Source organism: Elephas maximus, chromosome 21 (assembly GCF_024166365.1).
Source record: "Elephas maximus indicus isolate mEleMax1 chromosome 21, mEleMax1 primary haplotype, whole genome shotgun sequence".
NCBI lineage: Eukaryota > Metazoa > Chordata > Mammalia > Proboscidea > Elephantidae > Elephas > Elephas maximus.
This window is the reverse complement of record NC_064839.1, coordinates 54,844,403-54,868,331: the sequence shown is the minus strand read 5'-3', so window position 1 is coordinate 54,868,331 and position 23,929 is coordinate 54,844,403. Positions and strand designations below refer to the sequence as shown.

The 23,929-nt window shown below is 58.2% G+C and overlaps 3 protein-coding genes across 15 annotated transcripts; 2 read left to right on the top strand and 1 right to left on the bottom strand.

The window, feature by feature from the left end:
• Positions 1–101: 101 nt before the first annotated feature.
• Positions 102–11,783, top strand: VPS9D1 (VPS9 domain containing 1). Of its 5 annotated transcripts, XR_007514645.1 has the most exons (16): positions 103–1,042; positions 2,457–2,532; positions 3,388–3,480; positions 3,584–3,746; positions 5,107–5,218; positions 5,307–5,369; positions 5,733–5,785; positions 5,943–6,030; positions 6,309–6,394; positions 6,755–7,227; positions 8,019–8,148; positions 8,425–8,633; positions 9,096–9,180; positions 9,860–9,964; positions 10,313–10,480; positions 10,615–11,141. XR_007514645.1 is itself a non-coding variant. In XM_049864138.1 (15 exons), exons 1-15 carry the CDS (start codon positions 944–946, stop codon positions 10,404–10,406), a joined length of 1,926 nt encoding a protein of 641 aa, XP_049720095.1. In that variant the 5' UTR covers positions 102–943; the 3' UTR covers positions 10,407–11,149. The 5 variants fall into 5 exon arrangements, 4 of the variants coding, with proteins under 4 accessions (XP_049720095.1, XP_049720096.1, XP_049720094.1 ...); XM_049864138.1 differs by having other exon boundaries at positions 102–1,042; positions 3,391–3,480; positions 10,313–11,149; XM_049864137.1 differs by having other exon boundaries at positions 10,313–11,141.
• SPATA2L (spermatogenesis associated 2 like) lies at positions 10,437–15,222 on the top strand. 2 transcript variants are annotated; one of them, XM_049864150.1, is made up of 4 exons: positions 10,439–10,480; positions 12,407–12,741; positions 13,192–13,495; positions 14,440–15,222. In XM_049864150.1, exons 3-4 carry the CDS (start codon positions 13,193–13,195, stop codon positions 15,220–15,222), a joined length of 1,086 nt encoding a protein of 361 aa, XP_049720107.1. In that variant the 5' UTR covers positions 10,439–10,480; positions 12,407–12,741; position 13,192. The 2 variants fall into 2 exon arrangements, with proteins under 2 accessions (XP_049720108.1, XP_049720107.1); XM_049864151.1 differs by having other exon boundaries at positions 10,437–10,480; positions 12,407–13,495.
• Positions 15,030–23,220, bottom strand: CDK10 (cyclin dependent kinase 10). 8 transcript variants are annotated; one of them, XM_049864144.1, is made up of 13 exons: positions 23,072–23,220; positions 20,907–20,979; positions 20,063–20,134; positions 19,838–19,940; positions 19,572–19,653; positions 19,140–19,222; positions 18,586–18,638; positions 18,390–18,459; positions 17,875–17,934; positions 17,490–17,613; positions 17,224–17,345; positions 16,878–16,930; positions 15,031–16,660 (listed from the first exon to the last, which is right to left on the bottom strand). In XM_049864144.1, the coding sequence occupies exons 1-13, from the start codon at positions 23,156–23,158 to the stop codon at positions 16,566–16,568; spliced, it is 1,077 nt and encodes a 358-aa protein (XP_049720101.1). In that variant the 5' UTR covers positions 23,159–23,220; the 3' UTR covers positions 15,031–16,565. The 8 variants fall into 8 exon arrangements, with proteins under 8 accessions (XP_049720103.1, XP_049720101.1, XP_049720104.1 ...); XM_049864147.1 differs by having other exon boundaries at positions 17,206–17,345; positions 23,110–23,200; XM_049864148.1 differs by lacking the exon at positions 23,072–23,220 and adding an exon at positions 22,636–23,063 and having other exon boundaries at positions 17,206–17,345.
• Positions 23,221–23,929: the final 709 nt, after the last annotated feature.

The window sequence follows — 23,929 nt, the reverse complement described above, 5'->3', positions numbered from 1 at the left end:
AGGGGGCGGGGACGTGGTGGGGCGGGATGGAGGGCGGGGCGTGGCGGGGGCAGGGCTAAAGGCAGGGGGCAGGGGGCGGCGGGGGCGGGGCCCGTGCGGGCCGCGGTCCAAATCTCTGAGGCTGTACCGCCCTGAAAGCGTCCCGGTGACGTCCACAGGCTCGCTTCCCGCTCCATCCGCGAGAGGAATAGTGCCCAGCGCTGACGCCTAGAGAGCGCCGGCCTCGGGCTAGGCAGTGGGCTGAGCCCTTGACGTACGGCGACTCATTTAAACCTCGTGGCAGGCCCGTGAGGGACAGCAGACCCGCTATACCTCTTTGTGGAAGGGAAACGAGGCGCTGACGGGCAGACGCTGGGCCCCAAGAGTTACGCACGGAGGTGGTAGGCCCTGCTCGGTCCGCCAGCACGGTGCCTTTCGGCATTGGAGGGCTTTTCAGAATACTTAGCCATGTTGCTTGAAGTTTCCTTTGATTTTTTCTTCTTTTTTGCAATTTTTTATTTAAGTACATACACATACAGAAAAGTACCAAAATCATAAAGCGCAACTAGCGGGACTGTTCGGAGTTAGAGGGGTCCTGGACGTGGAGCGAGGGCTCGGCGCTCAGGGCAGCTACGTGAAGACGTTGTCATCGCTAATCCGCTTTCCCAGATGGGGAGACCCGGCCTGCAAGCCGAGGCCCGTGGTCCAGAGTCCGCTCCTGGACCCTAGCAGGGCCTGGCCTCGGATTACCAGGCCATGGTTCCGCCACTCTCGCCTTGGCTCATTCTGCCGCGGGAGTCTTGCTCCTGCGGCGGAGCAGGACGACGGAAGTGCTTCCAGCAGGGACCGCCCCGTCCGGCGGTCCGTCGCTCCGGCGTTCCACTGCCCGCGCAGGCAGAGTTCCGGGCTCCCGACCGCCCGCCCCGCCCCTTGACCGCCACCACTGCCTCCCCCGCCCCGCACCATGGCCGCTGCGGCCGGGGATGGCGCGGTGAAGCCGCTGCAGAGCGCTATGAAGCTGGCTAACGGGGCCATCGAGCTGGACACTGGCAACCGACCCCGGGTGAGACAAGGGGAGGCGGGGTCCGGCGGAGGTTAGCCCCCCGGGCGGGGGCGGGAGGCGGTCGCGGCGACGGCCGGGAGGGACCCCAACCTGCTGCAAGCCGGGTGGGCGAGGGCAGAGCCGGCCAGGCGGCGAGGTTGCTCTCGGCCCTGCCCGAGCTTCGGCACTTGGGGGCGCCCACGCCCACCTTGGGGTAAGAAGGCTGGACCCGGCGGTGCTGAGGTCTTGCCCTGCTCTGCGACCTTGGACAGCTCACTGCCCTCTCCGGGCCTCAGTGTTCTCGCCTGTTCAATGAGTCGGGGAATCAGAGCTGAGATGATATTGTAGAGGGGATTCAGAAATGTCTGTGAACTAACCCCCAGAGTTTTTTGTGTGTGCATCCTTTCTTCCTTTTTTGTAGATTTAATCAGATTCCCAAAGGGGACCGAATCCAGAAAATATTAACTGTCAGCCCAATAGTGCTGCTTTGGCTGTTCAGGGCCTGTCTGGAAGGAAATGCAGGGGGTGGAAAGGGTGGCTTGTTCCTGAGATTGGGAGCTGACTCTCAAGGTGGGGACCAGGTAGAAAAACCGCCTGGGCCACACCAGACTGCCCAGGGTAGGGAAGAGGCTGTGCGTGCCTAAGAAAAACATCCTAGTTTCTGAATCTGCTGCTTCTCCCACATTTTTTCTGGGACACCAGGTGCCCCCACAAGTCAAAAACCCTGTCCACAATCTGCCCTGGTCTTACCTCTGAGTAGACTTAAGACGGGTGGCTTGATAACTGGGATGCCAAAAAAAGGACAAAAAACCATCATGCCATGGTTCTTAATGTCCTGAGCAGCAGAGAGTGTTCAGCACTAGTCCTCTGACTGCTGTGTGCTGAGGGGTACTCACCCTGAGGATCAGGAGAGGGATTTTCCAAAACCTAAGGCAGGAAGTAATTCTAAGATTTGCAATATCATACCTCTTTAACATCACAGGAAATACTTATTTAAAGCCACTGAATGAATGGCTCCTGAGTCATGACACAGGAAGAAAAATTATAGAGCGTAAAAAGTGAGAGCAACTGCTGAGGCTGCTCCCAGCCCTACTCTGCCAGAAAGAAGCGCAGTGAAAGGAGGACTGGTGTCCAGCTGGTCTCGGCACCCAGTGCCTACTGCAGATCTTGTAGGAAGATGTGCTTTGGCGTTGTTTGCAGGTGCTGACATCTTTTCCTTCAAGTCTTAGAGAGCCAGGATACTATCATTAGACTACTGCACAATTACCAGCCAACTACAGCAGACTAGATGTCTCTGGTGTATCTCATGATAAGCAGGCACTGCTGTTTCTGTGGGTCCAGGCACTGCATTTTCCTGGAGGGGCACCAGGCAAGTGCGATGGACTCATTCACCTCCGTAGCCCTGATCCCTGCCATTTCTTTTCCCTGGGCACAGGAGGCATATACAGAATATCTGAGGAGCATTCACTACATCTCCCAGGTTCTGTTGGAAGAAGCAGAAATGACCAAAGGTATGGCTCTGAACGTCGCAGGTCCTCCCCATGCTGGGCTAATCATGGGAACATAGCCCTCAGAGAGTCTCAGGCCTGGACATCTCCTGCCAGCATGATCATTAGCAGAAAGTGGACCAATAGCACTCAGCAAGCACCAGCTGCAATAGCATGATGCAGGGGCCAGAACGGACAGGTGCTGCAGGCAAGAGGATGGAGAGCTGGGGTGGGGTGTGATGGGAAAGGCCACAGAAGCACTCCTGAGGAGATGACATTGAACCCACTGATGGATGGAGTGACCCATGCCAGGGTCTGGAGAAGGCATTCCCAGCAGAGGGATGTGCAAAGACCCTGAGGTAGGAGTGGGTGGTGTGTTTGTGGAAGGCCAGTGGAGAGGGAGAAGGTGAAGTTAGGGTTGGGCAGGTTGTGCAGAGCTCTGGGTACCTTGGGTTGGCATTGGAGTCATTCTGATGTGAGGAAAAGACCATGAAACACTTTGAGCAGCAGGCAGGAAGCCAGATCTGTGTACAAACACAGGCGAGTGATAGGGTGCCGAGAAATGAGGTTTTTCTCTCAGCACGTCCTTATTTGTGAAATGACATAGCAGCTGCATGGCCTATCTCACACAGAGGGGTAGAGTACAGGAAAAGCCCTCAGTGAGGAATAAAGAAAGGCCTTGTTTAGGTAGAGAACTCCAAAGGTCCCCTTTCCAGTGAGGGAAAGAAAGTTAATCAGATGCTGGGCTGGCCAAGCCTGGAATCTGCCTCAAAATCAAGAGGTAAACCCAGCTTTCCCATACCTTGTTTTCACTTCAGCAAGAATCTGATTAGCAGTCCAGCTGAAGGTAACTGGCCTTTTTTTCTCCTGTTCCCCCAGAAGCCGGGGAAACAGTGCCCCTAGACACCTCGAAGATGCTGAAGTTGGCTGAACAGTGTTTGGAGAGGGCCCAATCAACTGCTGCCAAGCTGGGTGGGTCTCCAACAGAGGGAGGTTTCCTGAGTACACCCAAGTCTGTGTCTTTTTATGGAATGTGGGGCCATCCTACTGACCCGTGGCCATGTATGGCTTACAGGGAAACCATGCCTGAAGCCAGCCAAGCCTATGACTGCTGCAGTACCCTCACCAACCAGTCGACACCGCCGGGTGTACTCAGATGAAGGGGGCAAGCTCTCTCCTTTTCTACCTCCTGAAATCTTCCAGAAGCTTCAGATGGTGGAGTCACAAAACTCTAAAAAGTAAGATGGGCAAAATGGGGTGTGAGTTGAGCCTGGGGATTGGGATTAGAGGCTGGGCAATATGAGTTGGCCACGGAAATTTAGTCAAAATAGGTCCCAGAATGGGAATTCCCTTGTACCTGAGAGAAGCAAAGGCAAAACCTACTTGGAGGAAAGCATTTTGCTTTTTCATAAAGTTGAATAACACACTGTCAAAAATAACCAAACACATGAGGAAACAAGAAACTATTAGGGAATGACAGCAGAAACAGACCTGCAAAGTCTCCAAATATTGGCGTCATCAGACACAGATTATAAAACAGTTATGTTCTTTATATCTAGAGAAACCAAGAAATTATAAAATCTTGAGCAAGAAAACATAAAATCTGACTGAGGAAATAAAGAATTAAGTAGGACTTCTAGAAATGAAAAATGCAACTGAAGTTACTATTTAAAACTAACTAATATATATATATATATATATGTTTTCTAGTAGAAATAAGCCAAAAAAACAAAAAATGGAGTGGACAAGTTTATAACAGGAGAGTAGACATAGCTGAAGAGAGAATTAGTGGATTGGAAGAAAAGTCAAAGACACCCAGAATGCTTCATAAAAAAAAAATAAAAGAGCGATGGAAGGTCTAACATAAGTTTACTGACATTCTAGAAGGTGGAGAGAAAGAAAATGGCAGAGGGTCATTATGTTGAAGACAATGGTGGACAATTTTCTAGAATTGATGAAAGACATCAAGACACAGATGCAAGAAGCCCAGTGAATCCCAAGTAGGACAAACAAGGAGGACCTGCTCCTCTTGGCCCTGCTCTGGCCAGCCCTCCAGGCTCTTCAGGAGGTTCCTCCCAACCCCTCAGTCACCTCATCTCTGCATGTATTGCTGTGGGCACAATACTTCCATCCCAGGAAACACTTTCCCTCCTCAGTCTTGTTTCCCTTGGACCTACCCTCTACCGCCCTGAGTAGAGGAAGACATATATAGGACTGAAAGCTTTCTCCGTAGGGTGGCTGTCGGTCACTGTCGTTGAATACACTTGGTTTTCCCTTTCACATGCTGCAAACAAATTTAAGTCTGGCCCATGTGGTACCTTTAAAGAATTATGTTTCATTGCCAAATATGTATAACTAGTTTTGCATAAAAGTCCAGAGTTCCAGCTTCTTTTGAAAAGTAGAAGTCCTGCTAATACCAGGCCCACATTTTGGCAGGGCAGCAATCACCCCCCAAACCACTCCCCTCTCCTGGCCTTCCCCTCACCACTACCTCACTTTCTGGTCTCAGAACCAGGTGGGGGTGAGAGGGAGGCTTATTGGAACACAAAAGCATTCCTGGGTTTCCTGGGGCTAGACAGCAGCTGTCCCCATTTCCAGGGAGCTGACACCCCTGGAGGAGGCCTCTCTGCAGAATCAGAAGCTGAAGGCTGCCTATGAGGCCCGTATGGCCCGTCTGGACCCCACCCAGGCTGTGCAGAAGACGTCCCTGGTGAGTAGGGTCTAGGGAGGGCCTGGGGATGAAGGGGACAACAGGGGGAGGGGACAGGAGTGGCCTTACGAGCTCCTTCCCTTGCTAGACCCTGTCCCTGCAGCGGCAGATGATGGAGAACCTGGTGATCGCCAAAGCTCGAGAGGAGACGGCACCCTTTCTGCCCGTCCTTGGTGTCCCACGGGGACATCCAGAGTACAGCCTTGGCGAGGAGGTCGGGCAGCAGTATGGATGCTGGTTGTCAGTGAGGAGAGCAGAGGTGTTCTTCCGGGGGGTTCTCCCTCCCCCACATATACTTTTGTCTGCTCATGTCCTCCTGACCTCAAACAGCTGTCCCCTCCCTCAGAAGCCTTTCTGGGAATGGCCCCCTCCAAGTGGGCACCTGCCCCCTTCCCACCCACTGAGCCCTTGTGTCCACTGTACCCTCCTGGACCTCGTGGGTGCTCAGTGCAGGTGTGCAAAGAGGAGGGTCAGGGTGGGTCATCCAGCAATGGCTCCTTGACTCTGTGTCCAGCTCCAGAGGAAGATGGAGGAGCGCCGGCTGCGACTACAGGAGGCAGCCAACAGGTACGTCCCCCACACCCCCATCTCCCAACAGCTGCATCCCCCATTCCTCACCATCTCCCAACAGGTACGTCCACTGCCCCCCTTCCCTCAGGGCAGCCATGGGGATGAGGCCTGGCCTTGTCCACCCACCCCTGGCCTTTTCTCCCCTTTCCCCCAGGAGGTTCTGCAGCCAGGTTGCCCTGACCCCGGAGGAGCGAGAGCAGCGGGCCCTCTATGCTGCCATTCTTGAATATGAGCAGGACCATGTGAGTCCCGCACAGCTTGGAGCAGCAGCCCAGCCCTGGCTCGTATGGCCCAGTCTGATCAAGGCGACATTTACGTCCTCTGGGCTTTGAGAATGTCGAATGTAGCAGTAGACCTCTAAAGGAATAGGCTCAGGGTGGCAAATGATCCAGGGATAATCCAGACCCACCGGGGTTGGGATTCTCCAAGAGGCTTCCCTACACCCCAGGAAATGTGTCCACAGTGAGATGGGGCATTCTTCCATGGGCGCTGCGCACCCACCAAGCCCCCTGTCCTGCAGGACTGGCCAAAGCTCTGGAGGGCCAAGCTCAAGAGGAGCCCTGGGGACCTGTCACTTGTCACCAGCCTGGTCTCCCACCTCCTCAGGTACCAGGGCCCCAGGCACCCGTAATAGGACCTGCAGAGCCCCTGACCACTGGCCTTAGGGGACCACGGGGGAGGGGTCAGAAGGGAAGTGAGTAATAGAAATTAGAAGGAAAGCAAGTAATAGAAATCTGGCAGCTCAGATGTAACCCAGCATGGGTGGGACAGGCTTTGTTTGCAATTTACCAGCAGGAAGTAAGATAGGACTTCTCTCTGGTGCTTCCCAGTATTGCTGCTTTGTAGAGGGGTGGTGTCTCAGATGAGGTCCTGGGTGGCGCCAGGGGATGTGAGCTGTCTCTCCCAGTCGCCCCCGCCCCCTGCCCTGGCCCTGTAGCTGTTTGCAAACCTGCACCTCCCCCACAGCCTTCCTGACCACCCCATCTCGCAGCTCCTGCGGAAGCTTCAGGGCACAGTGTACAGCGCATTGTACCCAGTGGTGAGCAGGGCCACGCTGAGCACCACGCCCGCCCCCGGCTACTGCTTTCTACCCTCAGACACTGAGGGGCCAGTGGCCCCCGGGAGCCGGCGGCTGCGTGCCTCCCAGAGCCTCCACTGCGTGTTGTGCCCCCCGGAGCCAGCTCTGCGGCCACAGGACGGGCCCCCCAACAGAGGAGCTGATGGCAGCCCCAAAGGGCCTCCCTCACCCCTGGGGGATGCCATGTCCCGTCTGCGGGACAAGGACAGCTCCTTTGAGGACCTGGAACAGTTCTTGGCTACATCCGAGAGGTGGGGCCTGAGCCCCGGGGGGCAGTCCGAGTCACAGAACCCCGGAGTTAAGAGAGAACCCTTGCTGGAGCAGCTGAAGAGCACCGTGAAGGACATCCACAATGCCATAGGTAGGAGTGGGGGCAGGGCCTGGGCCAAGGCGAGGCCAGCCTGGACTTCCTGGTCCTAGCTCACTGCCTGGGCCCTGGGGCAGTGAGACAAATGGAATGCTCATCCTGGGCCTTGGGATGGGGCAGGGACGGGGGGCTCTCAACAGGCAGCCAGGCCCAGCCGTAGCTTGTATACCCCAGCCTAATCCAGGTGACCTTTATGTCCACTGAGCCTTGGGAATGTTCAATGTAGTGGTGGACCCCTTAAGGATGGCCTCAGGTGGCAGGTAATCCAGGAATAAAGGGCTCCACAGTTTTCTGAGAGCTAGGGAGGAGAGGCCTTCAGTCAGGCCTTCTGTGGGCACTGTCCACACTGAAGGGCTGAGATGGGACCCCCACCACCCAGCTTCAGAAATCTTACCTGCAGTACCAGGGGCAGGCCCTTTCTGAAGGAGGCAACCCTATCTTCCCCTCCCCCCCAGACCTTGTCTCAGTAGTGGCATAGGAAGGAGGGGCCGCTGCAGCCAGGTCTCAGGTACCCTCTCCAGACCCCAGGCCACAGGGGTACAGAAAGGCCGAGGGGGCAGAGGGTGGGTTTGAAGGTGATCAGAGGGAGGACCAGGCCAAGCCCCTTCCCCAAGGAGCCAGCTGGGGAGCAGAGCCCAGGAGAAGGTCACCTTCACTCCGATGTTGAGCCTTCCAGAGAGATGGTGGTGCCTCTGGAACCGTAAGCTTTTCTGGGGAGCACTGGGGTGGTGCTGCCAGGTCCCAGTTGTCCCCACAGCCGTGTCTGCCCCACTTTTCTACCACAGACAGGCTGCTCTCACTGACCCTTCTGGCCTTCGAGGGCCTGAACACGGCCGCCGCCAAGGACCGCTGCCTGGCGTGCATGGAGGAGGCCTTCTTCTCCCCACTATGGGCCCCACTGCTGGCCCTATACAGGTGGGCCCAGCCAGCGCCCACTCCACTGGTCTCTCCCAGCCCATGGGGTCTCCTCCGTCACTGGCTCCCTGCAGAGGATTGCAGCTCTGCCCTACTGTACTGTGTTTGCAGTGGCATCCCCTCCTCCCATGACGGGGTCCTGGGAGCACCTGGGGCCATTTGCTGGGGACACACTGGCAGCTTTCCTAGCTGAAGCCCTGCCTGGGCAACTGTGCCCTCCATCGCCGGGTTGGAGCCCCTGGGCCGGGGGCTAAGCTGAGCCTCTGTCTGCCCCAGGAGTGTGCACCGAGCCCGGGAGGTGGCCCTGAGCAGGAGCATGGAGCTCTATAGGAACACGGCCCCCACGGCTCTCGGTGTCCCTGCCAAGCTCCTCCCCCAGGATGCTGAGGCCCAGGGCACAGGCACCTACCCCTATCATGCTGCAGTCCAGGAGCTGGGGCTGCTGGTCCTAGAGAGCTGCCCCCAGAAGAAGCTGGAGTGCATTGGTGAGTGGGGGGGGGGCGGGTGGGGAGGAAGAATAGGGAGGTCTCCAAGGTGACCTGGGCCTTAGTCTTCCAGTCTGCAGATGCTTCTCCTGCTGTCAAATGTGTGTGTGTGTCGGGGAAGGGGGGGGGGTGCACCTATACACTGGACGTGGGAGATGCGAAAGTGATACCCACACAGGGATCCCCAGCTCTGTACATCAGGACAGGCAAGCCCACGTTTATGAGGGTGGCCAGGCAGAGGGGTTCCCTGTACCACCCACTGGGCCAAGAGAAGGCCATAGATTGGGAGTCAGGCCTCTCACCTAGCCACCACAGCCCCACAGGCCCCTGCAGCCCTACCATCATGCCCCCACCCCAGTAGTCCAAGCAGCCCCACCCAGGGCTTCCTGCTGTATCCTCTTGCACCCCCTGCCCCAGCCTCCACCCCCAGTTCTCACCCGAAGCCCATGTCTATGCCTGCAGTGCGAGCCCTGCGGGTCATCTGTGCATGTGCGGAGGACTGCTGCCGGGCCCAGGAGGCCAGTGTCCCGCCCGGTGCTGCTGCTATGTGAGTGAATGGGGCAGCAAGGACTCAGTCCTGCTTCTCCTGGCTGAGCTTCACAGAGCTCTCTGCCCCATCTCCGCTCCCAGGACCTGGGGCTCAGAGAGGGCAGGGGCAGAGAGCCCAGCAGGACGCGCTGCCGCCCCTCTGTGCGGGGGAGGGTCAGTGCCTCTCAGCTTGGGGCCCCCAGCAAATCTGGTGAAATTCAGGGTCTCCTCAGAAGAATGTTCTCAGACCCTCAGGTCGGGGGTGGGGCGGGGGCAGATATAACAAAGACCCTCTTCTGGACATCCCCAGCTTCAGTCAGCTGTAGGGGGGGCCTCTTTGCCTCCCCCACTCTTCCTAGAGGCTGTGGGCCTAGGGCCTCAGGCTGTAGTCTGGCATCTCTACAGGGGTTGCTGGCGCCTACCCGCCGAGGTCCAGCTGCCCGTGCTGGGTGAGTGACCCGGATCCCAGCCTCCTGCCCAGACCAGTGTATGAGGAGGCGGCCCTCGCCTCCTCCCATCCAGGCCCTCGACCATGTGCACCTCAGGCAGGTCTCTTCTAGCAGCCTGTGGCTCCATCACTGAGGATAGCAGGTCGATCCTCACAGGGCTGTTGTGAGGGTCACACGGGACACAGACACAACAGGCGTTGGAGGGGGAGTTGCTGGAAGCCCCCAGCCAACAGCGCCTGTGCCCAACAGTGGTGCTGATGACCTGCTGCCTATCCTGTCCTTCGTGGTGCTGAGGAGTGGCCTCCCCCAGCTGGTGTCAGAGTGCGCAGCCCTTGAGGAATTCGTCCACGAGGGGTAGGAGCCCAGGGCAGGGCAGGGTGGGGGTGTAGTGGAGGGGCTCCAGTCTGCCACAGGGGACAGCCTTGCTCATTTGCTCCCCAAGACCTAAACCAGGCGCCTGAGCCTATCCAGCCATCCCTGATTCAGCGCCCTCTGAACAGTATCTGCGAGAGGAGTGGGCTGTCTGGGGAGGGGTTCATTGTCCCAGTGAGGGTTCTGAGGGGTTCACACTCAGTGCCTCCCTTGGGACTGTGGAGTGTACGCTTCGCCCCAGGAGCCACTGTGAGGTCAGTGGACAGAGAACAGCTCTGGGGTGGCCTCAGGGCCCCTCCGTGAACATGCCCCCTGATCGACTCCTCACAGGTACCTGATAGGAGAGGAGGGCTACTGCCTGACCTCACTGCAGAGTGCCCTGAGCTACGTGGAACTGCTGCCCCAGGGAGCCCTTGGCAAGTAGCTGGGTGCACCCCAGGCCCCTGCCGCCCCCCTGTACTCAAGCCACACTTCCCAGGAGCTTCCACTCTGCCAGAGGTCAGATGGCAGGAGGTTGTGGTTGGGGCCTCCAGCTCTGTCCCCCTCCGTAGCCCAACACCTGCTCTCGGGTTCTATCCATAACAGGATGGGGCCACCAGCAGGGAACTAGGCCCCTCTCTCTCCCGCCCTAGGTCTGAGAGGTTATGTGGAGGGATCCTGGAGCACCCAGGGGCCCACCTGTTCAGCCCATGAATGTCGGGCCACACCTGGGCCAGACCAGACAACCCCCTGGGGTGGTACACACTGCTGCGTATCAGGACAGAGAAGGGGCTCTCCTGTTCCACCTATAACAGTCACTGCTCCCTTGAGCCAGTTTCTTATTGGAGCCAAGAACCAGAGCCTCCGAAGCAGCCCAGAGGCCAGTTCTCGAGGCCTTTGAGACTGAACTGTTTATTTATTAGACACTAACTACTCTCCCTCGAGGCCTAGGGTCTCTATCCTGACCTGGGGCTTAAGCCTCACACCCACCCATGCTGGGTCGACCAACACTCATTCCCACTGGGGCCACGTGAGCCTGTGTCCAAGTGAGCCTGAGTGTTCACACTGCCCACTCTGACTGTTACGTGCTCCCTTGGTGCTGGGCATGGGACACTCACCTGGCTGAGAATAAAGAGATCACTGTTGTCGTCACCCTGCCTAGCTCGCTGCGCCCCATCCTATATTCTGGGCAAGCCAGGCAGGCACAGCTATCCCTTCTGCTGACTACAGAGGAGGCAAAAAGGCAGCCTGGGCAGAGGAGGTGGTGAGGGGATTGAGCCTCATGCCTGCCTGCACTCCCCAACCCTCTGGAGCAGGAGCCTCTTGATAGACGCGTTCTGGGGGTCTGAGACGCACCTCCCCCACCCCTGGCCCTCAGTGGCTTGGGTAGGTGGGGAGGCTGAGGTTAGAGGTCTTCACTGGGCAGGGCCTAACAGCCCCAGAACACTGGCCCTAAAGAGCTCTAAGGAGTCATCATTGTTTTACAGGTGAGAAAACTGAGGCCCATTTCCCCGAGAGCGTGCACTTGTGATCAGGGACTCTAGGTGTAGTTCCAGCCCCAGACCCCACCTCCTGGGCCACCCCTCAGTCCTGAGAAATGGTGGCATGTGGTCACCAGAAGAGGAGAAAGCAGGCCCTTTGGAAGGGTAGCCCTGACACACACACCCCAATTGAGGATAGGGTGAGGGTGGGGGAACCTGGCAGGGCAGAAGGGACCCCAGACACCTAGGCCCCTCCCCAGGGGTGGGGTGTAGCAGGACACTGAGGCAAGGTCCAGATGTTGAGAAACTCAGACCCCACACTAGACCCTACCAGAGCTGGGTGGTGGGGCAATGTTCGGGTTTTCTTGGGGAGAGGGGCTGACAAAGGATACCAGGAGTTACTGAATGCTCTGGGGTAGGCCCTGCTGCCAGCTGTTTGCAAGTAACAGCTCATTTAGCACTGACAAGAAGCCCATAAGGAAACCAAGGCAGTACCTTCTCCAGGTCACACCCTGGTGGGTGATGGGAGGGGAGGGATCTGGGTTTGAGCCCCTCAAGGAACTCAAGTGGCGACTAGGCCTGTAACCCGTAGCAGGAGCCCAAGTCCCTGGGGCATTGCCAAACCCTCCCCATTATCCCATCTGCCCAGCGACGTCCAGAAACAACAGCCTGGCACCGCCGGCCCTGCTGCGCACTGCCCGGAGCTTTCCGACCTCTCAGCAGCGAAATTCACGTGTATGCTGCCTACAGCTCCACGGGAAGCCGGCTTGTTTCTGCCTCGCGCCCCTCCCTTTTCCGGCCAATCACAGTTCGGGGGTGCAGTCCGCAGGGTCCGCACCCGAAGTTGGCCCCGCCCCGCGCCCTCTCGCTCCGCCAGCCAACCATTGTTTGGTATGCTTCAGGCACCGCCCACTATAGCGGGCACCTCCCCGAGGCCCTCCTCCTCTCCCCCTGCCAATTACAGTGCGGGCGAGCCGCCGGCCCCTCCTACGCCCGGGTTTCCGGTGAGGAGACGTCGACAGGGGCTCAGGTAGCGGTAGCAGCGTTTCGCTCAGGTGCTGGGCTGGGTGGGGCTGCCACGCTCCTCGACGTCAGCAGATCCTGCCCCACGGCTTGGAAGCCCCGCCCCGCGGGAACTCCCTCGGCCCTGCCGGGTAGCTTTACCGAGGGGCGGTACCCGACTCAAGCCCCGCTCTCAACATTGTGGTCAGCGGGCCGAGCCGAATCCCAAAGGAAGCGCTCCGCTGGGGCAGGTCGAGGCTGAGCGGCGGCGATTCGGGGACTGCTGGGCACAGACAGGTAGCGCCGCTTCCCGCGGAACCCACACCGTGGCCGGCTGGGCGACGGGTCTGCGGTCTGGTGGGGGGCGCTCAGCTGAGGGCCAGGACCTCCTGTCTGGGGGGCGCTGCACATGCAGAAGGGTGCGCTGAATTTGCGGGGGCAGGGTCTCCAGGCTTGGTGGGGTGTGGGTTCCGAGGGATGCTTAGCCGGCGGGGCCGGGCGAGGGTCGCTGGTGAAGGCGGCTCTTATCTGGAAGGGAGACCCCGCAGATGGCTGGCCACTCTCTCCGCCGTTTTCCCCAGAAGGTCCCGGGGGTGGGGTCTCCAAGCCGGGGGGTTCTGTAGATGCCGGGCGGGGTCTCTAGCCTGAAGGGTTAACCTGCGGAAGCTGGGTAGGGGAGCTGAAGAGTGTGCACAGCTAGCAGAGCGAGGTCTCCAGCCCCTGACGCTCCATCCCCCTACACCCCAGGATGGGCAGCACTTCTCTGTCCGAGGACTATCGCCTGTGCCTGGAGCGCGAGCTGCGGCGCGGGCGCGCAGGCGTCTGCGGAGACCCCTCGCTACGCGCGGTGCTTTGGCAGATCCTGGTGGAGGACTTCGACCTGCACGGGGCGCTTCAGGACGACGCGCTGGCGCTGCTCACCGACGGCCTGTGGGGCCGCGCCGACCTGGCGCCCGCGCTGCGCGGCCTGGCCCGCGCCTTCGAGCTGCTGGAGCTGGCCGCTGTGCACCTGTACCTGCTGCCCTGGAGAAAGGAGTTCACCACCATCAAGGTAGGACGTCCGATGACGGGATCTCTGCTCCTTTCCCTGCCAGACCGCTGCAGGCCTTAGGGGGGACTGCTGCCGTCCTGGTCAGGGGCTCACAGGGCTCAGCCCAAGGACCATGGGAATGTGTTGGGGCAGCGCCCCGCGGAGGCCCCGTGGGCACGCCCAGGACTGGCAACATGTGATGGGTGGAGGACAGGCTTAGGGGGCCTGCCTCCCAGGATCTCTACCCCTTAAAACTTTGATCAGTACTCTCCCAAAAGTGGCCTTGCAGCCCCGGTTGCCGTACAGGTCCTCTGATAGGCTTAAGGCAGCGATTTGAGGTCATCTTAACCTCTCTAGTAAACAGTTTGAGCCCCACTTACAGAGAGGGAGACTGAGGTGGGGGGAAAACATCGGGCGGGGTGCAACCCCTATGAAATGGGCAGGAGCTGGAGGGGCCCCTGCACCCTGGGGGGAGCTGTCCGGGTGGCAGAAGGGGGCAGGGTCTGGCTCCCTGAGCTAATTCAGAAGAGTAGGAAGGTGGTGATGTCACCTCGCACGTGGGCGAGGTAAGCCTCCGCTGGTTGCCATGGCAGTGGCATCCTCTCTCTTGAGGTGAGAGCTGGAGCCTGCTGCTCTATAGGGACACCTGCTGGTCCAAAGTTCTAGGATTTTATTCATTCAAAGCCTATGTAGCCCTGAGCAGCACCAGTCCCATCCTGGGCACTGGGGGGTGCAGAAACAAGCAGACAGGCCTGCCCTTGATGACTCAGGGGCTGGAAGCAGGAAGACGGGAGAATGACCCACCAGCTTTGGTGCTGGGCAGACCCTGACAGAGCTCCTGGTCCTCCTCTTCCTATTTGTGTGGCTTTGGGTAAATTACCTAATCTCTTTGAACATGTTTCCTTTGCTGAAATGGGCCCAGCCTGTGGAAGGGGGACTTGTGGTGACCAGCTTCTCCCTTGCAGACCTTCTCTGGGGGCTACGTGCATGTGCTGAAGGGAGCACTCTCTGAGGACCTCCTCACCAGGAGCTTCCAAAGGATGGGCTATGCGCCCAGGGACAACCACCGCCTCACGGTGACGGCACCACCCCCCGCCTGCCAGCTGCTGCAGGTGGCCCTGGGCTGCTTTGCGCTGCGCCTGGAGTGTGAAATCATGGGTGAGGTGCTGGCCCAGCTGGGCACTAGCCTGCTGCCAGCTGAGGTGCTGCTGGCAGCAAGGCGAGCCAGTGGGGATGTGGCCTCCTGTGTGGCCTGGCTGCAGCAGCGGCTGGCCCGGGCTGAGGAGACACCACCCCCGCCCTCCCATGGCTCCCCGGCAGTGTTCGGGTGCCCGCTGGACCTGTACCGGGACCTGACAGAAGAGGAGGGCTCAGAGGAGGAGGCCAGCCTGTATGGGGGCCCCTCCCCAGGTGCTGCCTCGCCTCCCACAGAGCCAGCCTATGACGCACCACTCTGGGAGCAGAGCGCCCAGGTGTGGGGTGTAGGGGGCCCAGCCTGGGAAGCCCCTGCCAACAACCTGCCCTATGGGGCCTTTGAGGAGGAACCTGAGCCGGCCCCTTTCTCATTCCTCTCCCTGCGCCATGAAATGAGCCGAACCTCAGACTTGGCTGGCCCTGAGGGCTTCCCAGCACACAGCTGCCTGCAGCCCAGCGTGCTGCAGCCACCCCTTGGCGAGCCAGCGCGGCGCACGTGGCTGCCACACTCAAGAGTGGACACCCTGCTTGGTGCCCCACGGCCTGGACCTTAGCCCAGTGGCAGTGATCAGGGTGCTCCGAGAGATGCCGGGGCCACGTGGTGCTTATCTGGGCAGTAGCCCGTGAGGGCTTGGCCTCTGCCCACCCCCCACCCACAGGAGAACTATGCAGAATAGTGCAGAGTGCTCCAGGTGCCCTAGGGTGGCCAGGGGCAGCCAACCAGTGGCAGGCCCCAGTGGGCCAGCAGGCAGCCTGTCCTCAGCACCCAGACCCAGGCTGTGCATGCTGGGCAGAGGCCATCTGTCCCCACAGGAGGATCTCTGGCCCCTTGTCCCCCCCTGCTTTGCATGGCATTCCTACATCCCACCTTTAGAACACCTCCTTGGAGCACCCCCCTGCCTGCAGCTGAAGGTTCTAGGTGCTGTCTCCTTCCAGATGTCCATCAGGAACTAGTGGTCTCCCTTGCTCTGAGACTGGAGGAGGGGCCTCACTGGCCTTCTCACCCTGGTACCCACACACAAAGAAGGGTGGATACGAGGGCAAGGAGGGAGGAATGTGCAGCCCCATCCTCTGTACTGACCCCCAGGATCTTTTCCCTGACAACCAGGCTGTGGGGTAGTAGGTGGATGGCTGGGCATGCAGGCTATGGCCTTTTGGGACAGTGAGCTGGCTTCAGGAAGTGGGTGGGGCAGATGCCTGTCCTCACAGGCCCTAAACCCAATGTCGTTCTTCTCACCCAGCACCCCCCCCCCGACCTGCTCTCCTTCTTAGTACTCAGGATGACCCCCTGTGGACATCACATGTATTTGAACCTCAAGTACATTAAACAAGTGACACTGCACCCATTACAAAGCCTTTATCTCTGCGCCCCTCAGGTACAGGAGCTTGGTGTCCCTCCTGAAACTGGGTTCCTGCAGCCTCCAGGGACTTTATCCTGTTGTGGTCCAGACCCTGTCCTCCGCCTTCCACACAGACCTGACCCTTCTGCCTTCCCACTTTAGGAGTTCCCTAGGGCCTCTTCCTGCCCCAGGAGGGGGCGACCGGGGGCCCAAGAAGAGTCTCCGAGGCTGTCAGTCCCAGGCCAGCAACTAGCAGTGGTTCCAAGCCCCCCATGTGCATGGCCCCATGACAAACCCACATTAGTATTTCCACCTGAGACAGAGGGCTGTTTTCCCAGAGGTGTGGCCACCAGATGGCATCACCACAGCAGAGCTGTCCAGTTGGGCGCCTTGGGGAGGGCAAGACTGGGCGCAGCCACTGCCCCAGCCTGGACCTCTCATCCATACCTCAGGGCTGCAGGGGCTCTCCTGGTGCACTGAGGCCAAGGTCAGGATGAAAACTGCTTCCTTCACCCATTTAGTTCATTGCCCTCAAGATGGTCCTGGGCTCTGACCCATCAGAGCCTGCCACGCTTGCTTGGACCCTCAGTGGCAGGGGCAGCCCGCTTGTTGCGGTGGTGGGGGAAGGTGGGCATGAGCTCCGGCTCGCAGGCTGTGGGGAGAAGCCTGCTCAGCACCCAGGAGCTCTGCACCTCCCTGACCCTGGAAGGTGTATCTGCCTGAACCAAGCACGAGTTAGGGGCTGCCTGCTAACACCTTGGGGACATGGGGTGCTATATAAGACTGTTGTCCCAACACCACCACCACTCCTTCCCAGAAAAAAGGGCCCCAGTCTGGGTGCTGTGCTGGGGCAGGGAGGGGGGACTCACGCAGGGGCTTTTCCTTGAAGTAGGAGCTCTCCAGGCAGTCCCCAGCAGTCGCCCTGGAGAGAGTGGGCCTCAGTGAGGAGCTCATTTCCCTCACACCCCTGCCTGCCTCAGAGCTTCCTGGTTCTCTGCCCTAGGGAGAACAAGGCTGAGACCAAGGGTAAACTCCGCAACATAGAAAGGTGGTGACCACATGGGACTGGGCAGGGGGTGTGTGAGTGATGGGAACACATCTCAGTCCTGAGGATCCAGTATAAAGGGTGGTGGGGCCCGGCTGAGGAAACTGCCCACCCTGTGACACGCTCACACGCCAGCTGCCTGGGTTCAGCACCTCTTTTTGGGGTCATACATGAAGAGGAAATTGAGCAGGCGCAGCCCAGCCTCCGAGAGCCACGGGAACTTGTGCTTGAGGTTATTGTAGGGCTGCTTCCTCAGGCTGTACTGGCTGGCTAGTGGCAGCTTCGAAAAGCCCTGCAGGTTGGGGAAGGCAGGTGGGCAGAGGGAGGGGTGGGCATCAGATGGGCCAGGCAGATGGGTGGAGGGACCTGTATGGCAGGTGGAAAGCAGGTAATCCAGGCAGATGGGGAAGGTGGGTGGGCCAGCCCTGGTACCCACCGGCCAGATGTTCTCGCTGGGTGTCCCCAGCAGCTGCACAATAAGGTCAATCTGGTGGATCTCCGATGAGCCCGGGAGAAGCGGCTTGTGGGCCAGCAGCTCTGCCAGGATGCAGCCTACAGCCCTAGGCAGGAGGAACCGGGGCCTCACACACACACACACATACTCTCTCTCCACAGACCCCCGCCCAGTGACATGCCCTCCCAGTACTGGGGCCAGAGGGCACGGAAGGAGGCCAGAGGGGACTGACCCCCCACCCCACCAGGGAATAACCTTGTGGGACCTCGGTGCTGGAGACCCAGAATCCCTAGGTTCTTCTACTTCCTGCCGGGCTGGGGAGCTAGAGTTCAGCAAATACCCTGGCCACCCTGCGCCCACTCCTCACCACATGTCGATACTGGTGGTCTGCGTGGGGGTTCCCAGCAGCAGCTCGGGGGCTCGGTACCTGCAGGAGAGAAGCTCCCCTTGTGTTCCATGCAGCCCAGGCCTCTGAGGGCACAGCAGCACTGCTCCAACCCGTCAGCCCGTCTGCAGATGGGAGCTAAAGGGCACAAGCTAGAGGATGGCTGCGCAGGGCCCAAGCCTACAGCAAAGACGTACTCTCAGCCCAATCCAGCTCTGTTTCTAAAACCATAAATGAGAATTAACTATGGAAAGCTGCTGGTCTTCCCTGAGATGGCCCATCAAAGGGGCCTGTCTGGACAGGGCAGGTTTGGAATAGCAAGCAGCTTCCTCCCTTGGACAGCTCGGCTAGTCCCAGGAAGCTGTCCTGGGCCCAGGGCAGCCCCTGAAGCTTGAAGACCCTCAGGACTCCTGTGGAGCTTTAGCTGAACATCCCCAAGCTGCCCCCCTGACAGACATGCCCAGTAAGGGGGCCACTGCACCTTCCATGGAACTCACCACAGGGTGACCACCTTGGGGGTCATTGGCTTTACAGGGACACCATAAGCCCGGGCCAACCCAAAGTCCGCTATGACAGAGGCAGAAAAAAAGAACTGAGTTATCACATCCAGGTCCGGCACCAGGTGCCAGGCTCCCTGAGCCACATAGGACCATCAAGGCAGCCCCATGAGAACATGACAGATATGGCACTCACCTGTCTTCACACAGCCCTTGTCTGTCATAAGCAGGTTGGAGACCTTCAGGTCCCTGTGGGCAAGAAACAGTGAGCACCTACCAAGAAGGGAGCCCCCACGGCAGCCGCAGTGATGCCCCTACTCGTCAGATTTGGCCCCCTACACGGGGGCAAACCTTGAAGAGAGGCAAGTATGTAAGGTCACTTTACCAAGAACTCCAGACGTGAGACCTAAAAGCCACCCCCTCAAAGACCTCCTCCCCTAGACCTGTCCTCCCTTCATCTATCAGGCATGCGTCACAAGGCCACTAAGAGAAGCCCTTTGCTACAGGACCTCTCAGACCCATGGTTATACTTGGTGGGCATCATGACTCCTCAGGGAGACTGTTTTGTGGCATTCCTTGAAATGATTTGGTCCTGGACCCCCTTCTCATGGGGCAGTTAGACAACTTCCCACTGCATCATGACCATGCAACCCCTCTCATGGACGGCCCAGGCTCCTCCTCCATATCACAGAACTGTCCCCACCCAAGCACGTGCCCCAGCAAGCCCCACAGCCCTCCCATCAGGCTCACCTGTGGATGACAAAGTTCCTGTGCAGGTACTGGAGTCCCCTGAGCACCTGCAGGATGATGCACTTGACCTGTGGGTACAGGGGCTGCCAAGTGAGGGCAAGCCTGGGAGATGTGGCCCCAGGCCAACATCACCAGCATCACCATGATGGTCTCAGGAACTGCTAGTCTCTGCGTCTGGTGTGATCTGAGCGTAAACCGAGCTCATCAGAGGCCCTGGCTTGTAAGCAGTGAGCCTGGAGCACTTCTCACTACCACGTGTCCCCCCTCCCCCCAGTTGATGAGCTCAACGCCATTTTGTTAGCCTCACAGACACACAAGTGGCAGCAGGCACCACGTTCCCAGGCACTGTGCTGGCACAAACATACAGAGGAACCTTCACCATTAGCAGGACCTGTGCAGCCCCTTCTTCACCCTCCAGCCCTCACTACACACCTGGGCCTCTGAGAAGGGTGTTGGCATGTTCTCCAGGAGGCTGGCCAGGTCCTGCTCACAGTAACCCATCACAAGGAAGATGCTGGAACAAGAGACACGCATGCCCCTGCCCACCCTGCCCTACATGGGCAAAAGGCCTTTCCAGGCTGAAGGGGGAGGGGAGAAGTGGCCAGGGCAGGGGTTCACGGGGAGACCTGGGGGCTAGGGCAGGGTGGGTTTGGAGGGGACCTGACGCGGGGCAGGGGCAGGACAGCAGGGCAGCATACCTCTCCAGGTGGTTTCCCACAACCACCTCCTTCAGCTCCACGATGTTGGGGTGGCGGAGGCGCAGGAGCAGCGTGATCTCCCGCAGACTGCTGATAGGGATCCCTGCACCACGGTGGCCTTGGTGAGCAGCCCATCAGCCCTCAGGGACCCTACCCCGCCACCTCCCTGGGGCTCTGCAAACACCCACTATAAGGGGCGGCCAGCCCCCGCTGCCTCACACTCACCGTCCTTCTCCTTGTCCATCCGCACCTTCTTTAGGGCAACAACCTCATCCGTCTGGGTGTCCCGGGCCCGATCTGGAATAGAAGCACATCTACAGTAGAGGCCAACCTGGTCCCTGTAACCAGCTCCCTCGTGCCACACACAGCCCCTAAGCAAGCCAGAGCTCTGCCTATGCCAGCTCAAGGTCCACTTCTGGCCTTGGACAACGCTAATACCTTGTGACACTCATGCCTCACTAAGTGACAGCACACCCACCCCATGGCTGCATGCTCCCTTGGGCATTTCCTGATTTGAGCTGGGTCGTATACCCGGCTTTCTGCTTGCTTTCTCCATTGGAACCTGGTCTCCAGCTACTGAGGCATCTCACGGCTAGCCTTCATGAAGCCCTCCTTCTAGTTAAGATGCAGATCACGGCTCTGTGTTCTCTTATGCTGCCTTATCACACCAAAAATGCACCATATAAATAAAGTAATCCTTGTTCTGTGTAAAGATGGCTCTCCAAAGCCTTGGGCTGATTTGTTCCAAAGGCCTGGCAGGATAAGGCACACCAAAGTCACGGATGCCTTGGGAAGTCCTATATCTTGTTGATGTAACAGTCATTTACACTCTGTGGTTCTACGTGAGCAACACCAACTTTAGCAACTGACATGTTTTTCAGATATGCCGTGAAAAATGCGTAGTAACTACACCAGTAAATAAAACGCACTCATGCTCATGTTTACTCTGCTTATAGAGAGAAAACACAAACCCTCTTCCAACCCCACAAGTTGCTGCTGCTACAAAGACCCCACCCCAGACACATCAGACCCATGAGCTGCATCTCTGGCCCCCATATTAGCCACTCACACACGATGCCGTAGGTGCCTTCTCCAATGCGGTTCAGCTTCTCGAACTCTTTCACACTCCGGCATCGTCCCAGCTAAAAGAGAGAGATGTGCTGCTGTTGGGGGGGGGGGTGCTCCTGCAGCTAATGGACCTGTGGGTAGATACTTTACATGTCATCTGGACTGAGAAGTTCACTCAAGACTTTGGCGTGACTCCTCCCCTTCCATCCCATGGCCTAGATCTGCACTTTCCAATATTGTGGCCACTGGCAACATGTAGATGTTTAAAATTAGAAATCCAACTTTTCAGTTCCACTAGCCACATTTGAGCGCTCAATAACCACGCGTGGCTCATGATGGCTGTACTGGATAAGGCAGAAAACAGAACATTCCTGTCACTGCAGAAAGTCCACGGGCATTGGTGTTTAAGTTTCGCTTCTACAGATGGAAGACGTCCAAGGCCTTCTTTAGCTATTTACCACAGTGGAGACACTCCTGTGGCAGAGGCTGCAAACTGTCCCTACATCTATAAGCTACCAGAGACACATGGCCACCCAGCTGGCAGCCATATTGCCCAGCCTTCTTTGCAGCTAGGGGTGATCATCTGACTAAATTATGGCCAACGGGATGGAAACAGAGCGACACCTTCGACTTGCAGATTCAGGAAAGCTGGGTGCTCTTGCTTATCTCCAGCCTTGAGGCAGGGCTGGGATTTGGATGAAGTGCAGGTGGAGCAGTAAGAGAGAATCACCCAACCTACCTTCAGGAAACAACTGCCTGTCTCTGGAGTGTCGGGAAAAGAGAGAAATAGGACCCTGTTCTACCTGAGCCACTAGATTTTGGGGTCTCTGTCCTAGCAGAGGAGGCCTGGTGGCGTAATGGTTAAGAGCTTGTCTGTTAACCAGAAGACCAGCAGTTCAAATCCACCAGCTGCTCCTTGAAAACCCTAGGAGGCAGTTCTACTCTGTCCTATAGGGTCTCTATGAGTCAGAATCAACGACAGCAATAGCTTTGGTTTTTTTGATCCTAGGGGAGAGGCTGTACCCTTATTCAGTGCATTCGTAGGTGGATGGGACATGTAAGCACTTATCCTTGGATCTGAAAAGCATATACAGCAAGACTCAAATTGTAAAAGCCCCATCTGGCCTCCTGCCTTTTTCTCACGGACCCTACCCTCGCACCATGTCACCTCCTGAAGCCAAGAGACCAGGTCCATGTTCTTAACTCAACCTCCCTTTCCTGCCTGAATTCCTCTTCTCACGTTTTCTCTCCAAGCAAACTGAACTTCGTGATTCCTGCTCACACCCTGGAGTTCTCTGCTTCTGCAGCTCCCTGAATCTGGCATACCGCCCCCCTCATCCCTTCATTTATATCCTAGCCACACCGCCTGGCTCAGCAGAAATACCACAGTCTACAAGTTTTTCCCAGACCGCAACTGAAAGCAATTCCTTCTCCACAATCTCCCATACTTCTGTTTCAAGGTACCCACCACTGCACTCTGCACTGACCCTGTCTGGGTGCCTCTAGTCCCTCTGAGACCAGGATCCCCACCATTCACTGCTCTCAGGGAGCACCCGCTGCCTGACAGTGACGTTCAGTGACCAGCCCACGACCAAGTGTGGTTCCTGTCGCCCATTCAGCCACAATCTAATGAATATCATTGGACAGTGAAACGGCCTCTCTGAACATTAGCAAGTAGTGAAAACATAACCCAGCGCCAGACTTCAAACTTCTGCCCAGCTGCGAGCTACCTTGGTGAAATGGCTCAATGCCCGTGAGTTTCACCTTCCTTATCTACAAAGGGCCAGTAACGGTATCCTGCGGCAAAGGGTGCAAGAGAGGACTCAATGACAGTAACTGCACAACGGAAGGACAAACGACGCTGCCCAGTCAGAAAGCCCTGGTTAATCCCACCCCACGCCCGGTGGGAGGCTCCGCCCCTCCCACTCTTTCCACTGGTAATTCCCCCACAGAAACCGCCCGGGGCCCAAAGCCCGAAAAGCCCGAGGCGCGCCCAGAACTGAAGAGCTGCGCCAACTTTCGCGCCCACCGCGAAGAACTCTGGGACTGTCGTGCCTGTCGTGCCGGAAACCGCGGCGCCGGAGCACGACACCGAGACCTATGGCGCGCTTCCGCCCAGCCCTGCTGCCGGCGAGGACAAGCTGCCCAAGCGGCTCCCCGTCGCACCCTATGTTCCGGAGGCACGGTGAAGAAACCTTCCTTACGGATGCACTTCAGACGGATCTGCTCTGACTCCGGCTCCGGCTCTCCCATGCCCACCGCCGTACCTGCTCTTGTCTGCGCAGGCGCAGACGGTGTCCCTCGGCGCAGGCGCGCAACCCACTTCCGGGGCGTTCCCCTTAGCAGCGGTTACCAGGGTATCCTTCCGAGGAACTTCAGCGCATAGACTCTTTGAGGCTTGTTTTTGGTTTTAGGACCCGCGCCTGACCCGATTGGCGTGCCGAATAAAAGTGCTAGGAGGAGGGGGTCGAGGAAGTTGTGCGGGATCCGAAGGCTGGTGGGGAGGGGTCTGGCCTGACTCCCAGATCAGCAGGAGGCTTTGAAGGGCTTCCAGCTGTGCGTTAAAGCCCTCCCTTGGAGCACAGGGCCTGGGACTGGGGAGGTGATAGTGGCCTGGGCGTGGCTAATGGGGACAAGAGCAGGGCACATGGTGTTGAAAGAATTGGAAGGGTGCCACGTGGGGCCAAGGAGTCACCTAACACCTGTGTTTGTGCTGGGCCTCGCAGCACTGCCCTCAGAGACCCTCCGTTCTAGCAGAGAGGCAGGCAATGCATGAGGTAGATAACTTGAGAATTATACGTACTGAGAGGAAAGTAGGGCAGGGGAGTGAATGGAAGGTGTTGGAGGGGCTGCAGCTTTAAGTAGGGACCAGGGAAGGCCTGCCTGTGGAGACACTAGGGAGACATCATTCCTGTCCAAGGGAATGCAGGGCCTCAATAGGCCAGTCTGGGCAGAGGAGGAGTGAGGTGTCCCAGGCCCTAGGACAGATAGATCAAGGCAGGCCTTGTAGTCCACTGTGAGGAC